Source organism: Oryza sativa, chromosome 12 (assembly GCF_034140825.1).
Source record: "Oryza sativa Japonica Group chromosome 12, ASM3414082v1".
Classification (NCBI taxonomy): domain Eukaryota; kingdom Viridiplantae; phylum Streptophyta; class Magnoliopsida; order Poales; family Poaceae; genus Oryza; species Oryza sativa.
Genome location: NC_089046.1, coordinates 20,507,918 through 20,515,389, shown reverse-complemented (window position 1 = coordinate 20,515,389; position 7,472 = coordinate 20,507,918). Strand labels below are relative to the sequence as shown.

General features: G+C 46.1%; 1 protein-coding gene across 2 annotated transcripts; it reads right to left on the bottom strand.

The window, feature by feature from the left end:
- Window positions 1–861: 861 nt before the first annotated feature.
- Window positions 862–7,031, bottom strand: LOC4352343 (zinc finger CCCH domain-containing protein 67-like). Of its 2 annotated transcripts, NR_186847.1 has the most exons (3): window positions 4,611–7,031; window positions 3,744–3,941; window positions 862–1,236 (listed from the first exon to the last, which is right to left on the bottom strand). NR_186847.1 is itself a non-coding variant. In NM_001423517.1 (1 exon), the coding sequence occupies exon 1, from the start codon at window positions 6,738–6,740 to the stop codon at window positions 4,881–4,883; it is 1,860 nt and encodes a 619-aa protein (NP_001410446.1). In that variant the 5' UTR covers window positions 6,741–7,018; the 3' UTR covers window positions 4,271–4,880. The 2 variants fall into 2 exon arrangements, 1 of the variants encoding a protein (NP_001410446.1); NM_001423517.1 differs by lacking the exons at window positions 862–1,236; window positions 3,744–3,941 and having other exon boundaries at window positions 4,271–7,018.
- Window positions 7,032–7,472: the final 441 nt, after the last annotated feature.

Sequence of the window (7,472 nt, the reverse complement as noted above, 5' to 3'; positions counted from 1 at the left end):
TTGGTTTTCTCACTGAACATGATAGATTGAGATGGGGAAGTGATCAATCTAAAGAAAATAGGATTGTACTATCTCCTGGTCTCACCACTGTACTCTTTCCAGTGTTGCAAGCAATCCCAAGCTTTTCCTAGAAAATATGCGCGAAATTGTATTCCACCGGCAATCATTTTCTTCTCCAGTTAATTAATACTGATACTAATTTCTACTGATAATTCAAAGCATACTGATATACTGTAGATTTATGGGTCTTATCAAAATATTTGCAGCAAGGTTTCCTCTCTGGTATTATATGAATTTTTTGCATCCCAAACAAACCATAAAAGGCTAAAAGCTGCCATTCAATTTTGGCAGCATTTCAGTAGCCTGTCTACTGGTTGGACTGAACTGCAGAAACATTTTCTCATGTAGTGGTCCTGCCTCTCATACTGTTTGGGTGAAGAATTTTGTGGATCATGTGTTGTTGGCACCTCTAGCATATTCTATTGTATGGAAATTTCATCAACTGCTAGTTTCAAACTGAATGATTTTTTTTTAAGAAAAAAATACTGTAGAATGAACTGTTTGTCATTCATAGACTTGAAGGTCTAGTATTCTAGTCTTACAAATAGGAATTTGTAAGACATTTGTAATGCATCTAGAAGCTAATTGACCGACTTGTGGCATGTATTGGACATTTGGACCCACATATCAATATGGACTATCCTTCTCTTCTTATCATGTTAAAGCTCAAGGTCACTGAAATAGTTTAATTAAAGAAGGAACAAAAGTACACTCCCTTCTTGTTTAATCCAATAAATTTATTTCAACTTTTCAGCTGCAAAAAAAGGTCAAGATTCACCATCATTTTGGCCATGATAAAGCTCAAGATAACACTACTAGTTTTTTTATTTAAAAACATCAATAAGCTTATGGACATCTCTCTTCTTGTTTAACCCAACAAACTTATCTGAACCTTTTGGTTTCTACTGCAATAAAAATGCCAATGAGAAAAATGTGAATTTACTGTTCATTTACTGAATTCCTCTGACGGTAGTAAATTCCATCGAGACAAAGAAGTTATTGCCTGCAGCAACGCGTGCAGATGTTTGGAGTATAGTGGTGCAGATCGAGCTCATGCCCGTACGTGTTGAGGGTCAGGATTCTGCCACGTGGCCATCGGATCCCTGCAAGATTGATCAGGCCAGCCAGGAGCCAGGGGCCAAGCTACTCTGTTCCTGACTTGCTGTGCCATCCAGTCTGCAATCACAGAAACCTTGATGAATCACAGAAACCTTCAGCAACAGCCTCAATTATGTGGGCTCAAGCGCATATTTCAGTGAAATGAATGGTAAATGGAAAAATGCTACTAGGGGAGTCATCAGTTGCTCATATTTTGGCTTATTAGGAAATAAAAATTAACTTATAAGTAAAAATAATTTATATATGTGTTCCTAACGATTTAAAAGTCAATGCTAAAAAAGAAACTACATTAAAATATCTTAAAATTAATTTTCAAATTTTAAGTTTGAAAATTTAAATTTTTGTCTTCGGCTTATTAGGGCAACCGATGGGGCTCTAGATTTTAGGCGGCAAATCGCAATCACCTACTCCCTGTCCATTAGATTGAGTCGCCTACCCCCTGTCCATTAGAGAGGAAACCGGGGAAGGCAAGAAGAGAGGGGAATGTGGAAACGAGGGTTTACCAGTGATAGTGGCATGACGAGCTACTCGTCTATCCCTTCATCTTGGGACACCACAAAAAATGGTAATTAGTTATTGGACACCCACGACTTTATTTTATTATATCTAGCGCAAATAGAGAGAGAAATAATCGTGAAAGTACAATTTTGCTCATGCCTGCCATGTGCGGCTCGCATATAGCTCCGACACCATGTATCATTACTAGTTTTTTACGGTGTCCCCACAATAGATACGTATTCTTGCAGTGTCCCCTACAAGTTTTTTGAATGTCTTGCAGCAAATTTTGCCACTTATAATATATTTAGTCACCCAAAAACTAGTCTGAAAATAAGGAATTGTGTAAAATTTTTAGTGGCATAGGATAATTTATGTAGACATTTTTTTTGTTGCATTCATGCATCATACAATTAGACTTTGCTACTTATGCTATGTATATAGTTCTTTAATGAACCTATGATTCAATACCTAAAACAAAGAAATAAATTAGACACCGCATAACGACAAATTCCACATCCACAACCCCAAAACCAAAAGGACGCAACTTGCGAAAAAGCATTCCGCACAAGACGAACAAATGTCAAAAAAGAAGCCAACACCATGACACACATGATACATGACATTTGTTTTTATCTTATTTTCTTTTGTTATCCCCTAGAAAGTCTTAATCAAAAGGCAAAATCGGAAATAGAAATACTACATTCCTTGGTGCAGAAATTAGTTCTAGCCACCTGAAATGTTTTTCGCCGAAGATGATATTGTCCAACATAAATATTGAATAGATTTACAATAGCAATTCAGAACAAATTTCTACCAGTGCTAGTAGGACAAAGAATGCTATTATATACCTGTGAGAAAAAAACATTTTATATACAGAAGAGCACATCACCATCATGTATAGATACAAACTATGTAGGCAAAGGAGATGCAAAATCTGATGCAGACCCTCCTACCCGTCAATTTTGCACCAATAGATTGGTGCCCCTTTAGTTTTTAATAATACATTATATTGATGTCACATCAACTCTAAATAGCAACATTAGTTATCTCAGAATGGAGAAATCAACATCTGAATGAGGTCACTTGTGTACCACCCTCCAATCCCCATTCTCCAAGTCCCAACCAAACCACATTTGAAAAAGAGAAAGGAAGGCTGCATTTCATTGGATAATTTTCTATATATGCATAATGCCTATTAGCTTGCTCACTAAATTTTATTGTGGAAAATAGAACGAGATCCACTTGCTCAAGGGCCCCATGAAACATTTCTTCAAAGACAAATTAATTATTTTACCATTTTATATTGATGTACTATTATAGCTTGACAGGCATGTGCCGATATCAATTGCCTCCAGACATATCTAATCATATGGCAAATTTAATAGATCAAGAGTAGGGATGGTGCGATGCAATTACTATGCACCAATTTATGCTTGAGATGACAATTTTACAAAAAAGAGTATTAATTGTTGGGACCTAGCTTAAGTAGATGCACCTGAATGTCAGCAGAGAGAGGTAGGTTCCCTAACCCAACCCATATTCTAATCATAGCCATTATGGACCTAACTGTTTCTTAAAAAAAATATTTACATCATTTAATAACAACTCACATGATGAATAATAAAGCCACATATCTGGCCTTGTATCCAAATATATCAAAAGTAGATGAAATGCAAACCAAACATCCATTGCAATATTCCATCCAGTTTCAATACTGTCACCATCTGAATGCATCATTAAACATCCAGAAACTACCCTGTAACATCTAAGACAACTTCCTTTTTTGTAGAAATTAGGAACTAAGAATGGCTAAAAAAAGAAACAGAAAGACCAAGAAACTCAGTGTTATACTATTAAAAGAGCTACCTTAACCAGGATCACAATAGCATCAAGCATTCACACTTCACTAGAATAAAAATATGCAACAATCTGAATTTTACTTAGACCATAGCAATTTCGTGGAAATTTTACGCTACACAATATACATGAAAATAGTAGCCAACCCATGTTTCTTCCAGGTCACAGTACAAGTCAGCACTGTGAACAAAGACAAGAGGCGAGCTTACCGAGCCACCGTCCCCAAGTTGTTTTATTCTGACAGGGTGCATCAGTGAGGGACCAGGTCATCTAGAACACATTAAACATTAACCTCGCATTGATCGATGATGTTAACCATCTTAATATCCAAATCCCTTTCAAAATGCCTCCAGGAGAAGGGAAGCAATCCAGGCCAAGCCAATCTTTTTCAATGCCGATCTGCCGACCTGTGATCATGACCACATCCACAGAGTCAAGCACTGCACAAACTAAGCCCATGCCAACAGCTGTTGTCATCAGGCAACCATCAGAACAGCAACTGAACACAATCCATGTGATTTTAAAACTAATGCCATCTCAGGTGAAATGATACTCCCTCCCTCCCAAAATATTAAGAGTTTTGGTTGGATATAACATATCCTAATAGTACTATAAATCTGGACAATCTGGACAGGCAGCATGTCCAGCTTCGTAGTGCTAGAATGTGTCACATCCAACCAAAACTTCTTATATTTTGGGACGGAGGGAGTATGCGATAATGTAATTCTCACAGGATAAAGGGCACATGTATATGATGCTTTCTGAAGAAAAGAAAAGAAATGCAGGAAACAGGGGAGATTAATCAATCTTGGTACTACAATAGGAATTTTACATCAATCATGAATCATGGGTACAATTTGTAGGGCATTACATCAATGATGAGCTTTGTTAGGACTAAGCAACATTTGATGTAAATACCCTCCCCTCCAACTCCTTCACAACCAAAGGATGGGGGCAAATAGATAACATAATTCATGATCCTCAGTCACATTTTAGAAAAGAAAAACAGCGAAAAGAGATTAAAAAGATTAATACAAGGATAAATCGAAAAGAAACACAAAGGAGAAATCTTTCACCTAGGCAAGCCGGCAATTTGATACAATTTGACTAGGCTCCGATTCCTCCGATTCTTTTACATACGGGCAATGCTAAATGGTAGAAGAATTTCCTCATCACCTTCTCCGCTAAATAATTCTCATCACCCCCAAAAGAATGTATCACCGGTAATCAATAGCAAGATTGATGCTAGCAAGTAGCAACAAGTAGTGAGTAGTAGTAGCAATCGGCGAAGCACATCTAAAAGAATGGCGCATTTCTTGTTCAGTTTGTGTTTGTGTTTTGTGTTTCTAGACAACCATCTCATCGAGCTGGAGCTGTTCAAGCCAGCTGCTGATGACTCCGGCAGTGTCATCCTCGCCTCCGACGATGTGATCACGGCTTGTGTTCTGTCCCAAGATGCCAATGGAATCCATTGCCGATGTCGTCGTCATCATCTTCTCCGGTGTCGGCTCCTTCACTAGGGTGTTGACCCATGAGAGGTCAGGCTCATGGTTGCCATTGGCGGCTCCGGACCGGAGCTCGAACGAGGAGCAACGCTTGAGGCGGCCGAGCTCCTCGTCGTCGGCGCCCCAGTCCGGGTTGCCGGAGGGGAACCCCCATTTGGACATGCTCGAGCTCACCGGCGAGCCGACCAGCAGCGACGCGGCGTTGCCGAGGTCCCGTGAGCTCATGCTCCGCAGCGTCTGCTGCTGCATCTTCTCCCGCTGCGCCAGCGCGGCGAGGAGGCGGGAGCTCATTGGGGAGACCGGCTCTGGTGTCACCGCGGCCGCCCGCGGCGAGAGCAAGCTATGCTGCTGCTGCAGCTGGAATTGGTTGAGCACGGTGGCCTTGCGGGTCGGGGAGAACGCGGCGCCGCCTTGGTCGGCGTAGCGCGGCGAGCGCGACGCCGCGGCGGCGGCGAGCTCAGCGGAGAAGAGCTCGTCGAGATTTGACGGCACAAGCGCCTTCCCCCTCGCGGACCGGATGGAGGCGGGGGAGGCGACGAGGCCGTCGTAGTCCGCCGCCGCCGCCGCCGCGGCGAGCAGCTCGTCGACGGCCATGTCGCGCGCGCTCAGCGACGTGCGCAGCCGGCTCAGGTGGAGGTTCCCGGCGCTCCCGGGCAGGCAGAGCGCCGGCACGCTCGGCTGCTGCGGCCACGCGCCGCCGCCGCCGCTGCCCCCGCCCCCGCCCCCGCCCCCGCCGGCCGACGGCGATAGCGGCGGCGTGAACGACGACGACCCCGGCGACGACAGCCCCATCCCCATCGCCGCCGCCGCCGCCGCCATCTCCAACGCCCCGCGCGGCGACGGCACGGCGGAGCCCGTGGAGACGTAGAGCGGGCGGAGCTCGTCGGGCGTGTGGGCGAAGAAGCAGACGCGGCGGGCGCAGCCGACGCCGTCCTTGCAGAGGCGCGTCCGGTACTGCGCCGGGTGGAGCCAGCTCTCGAACACCCCGTGCGCGTACTCGCACATGTCCCCTCTCCTGCACCCGGCCCCCTTCTTGAACTCCGGGCACGGCACGCAGCTGTAGTGGTACTTCCTCGGGTCGCGCCGCCGCGCGTTCTCGCCGGGGTGGACGAAGGGGCACTCCGTCCAGTCATGGGAGTAGGCCCGCGAGCACGCGCGCACCTTGAACGAGTACATCCTGAAGTCGTCGGAGGCGTAGGCGCCGTTCTTGATGTCGGGGAGGGAGGGGTCGGGAGGCCACTCCTTGCGGGCGCCGAGGAGGGAGAGGAGGTGGTTCTTGAGCGGGAGCGAGTTGGGCGGGAGCGCGACGAGGTCGGACGCCCGGCGCTGGAGGTGGTCGAGGAGGGCCGGGTCGGCGCCGGCGGCGAGGAGGCGGGAGACCGCCGCGGGGGCGGAGGCGGACCCGCCCGCGGCGGCGAGGTGGAGCGGGGTGGAGAGCGACGACGCCGAGGCGCGGTTGGGGTCCACGAGGTAGGGCGGCGAGAGGAGCGCGTCGAGGCAGCCCACCGAGCCGTACACGGCGGCGACCATGAGCGGGGTCAGCGGCTCCGCGCCCCGCGCCGGGGTGTACCACGGCGCGGGCTCGTCGGCGAGGGAGGGCCACGCCGCGAGGAGCTCCCCGAGCCCCGCCGCGTTGTCGTCGGCCGCCAGCTCGAGCAGCCTCGCGGAGACGGCCGCCTCGGCGCCCCCAGGCTCCCCCATCGGCGGCGGCGGCGCGCGATCGGAGAAGGTGTTCGACGAAATGGCGAAGAGGAGGGAGGAGATGGGGAAAGGGAGTGAGGCTTTTGCTTTGGAGCCTCCTCTCTCTGGGTTTTTGGGCAAAACTAGGTTTAGTGAGCTCTTGGCTTTACTTACACACACAACATTTTTTTCCCCTTCTCTTTGCTTTATGGGAACAAGGGTAAAATGGGGTTTTTACTCAGTTTTTTTTTACAGCTTTGCACCTTGAGAGAAGGTAATTTTTTGTTGAGGCTTGTCACAATTTTGCTTGAACCAAAGAGGTGAGAAGGGTGGGTTTTATTTTTGATGGAGGTGAAAAGGTTTTGATGCTTATTGGATGAGATGGGAGAAAGTGGTCAAGTTTGGGTGGTGCATTGAATTTTAGCTGGTTTCATGAGAAAACAAGACTACTCCAGCTTCTTTCTTTTGACTTTCTAAACTTTTTAAAGCACATGTTCATTAGTACATAGCGGTAGATGACTATGGAAATGATCGGTATACTTCATCTGAAAAGAAATACAGACAGAAAACTAGGGTTGTGTTTAGTTCATTCCAAAGTTGGAAGTTTAGGTTGAAATTGATACAATGTGACTGAAAAGTTATGTGTGTATGAAAGGTTGATGTGATGAAAAAAGTTACAAGTTTGGATCTAAAGTTTGGATCTAAACACAGCCTAGTAGATGATAATAAACAATAAATGGTATATATATTTTG

Bases quoted from the DNA above. Each gene is read 5' to 3' on its own strand.
- LOC4352343 (NM_001423517.1), bottom strand. From the start codon at position 6,740: ATGGGGGAGCCTGGGGGCGCCGAGGCGGCCGTCTCCGCGAGGCTGCTC.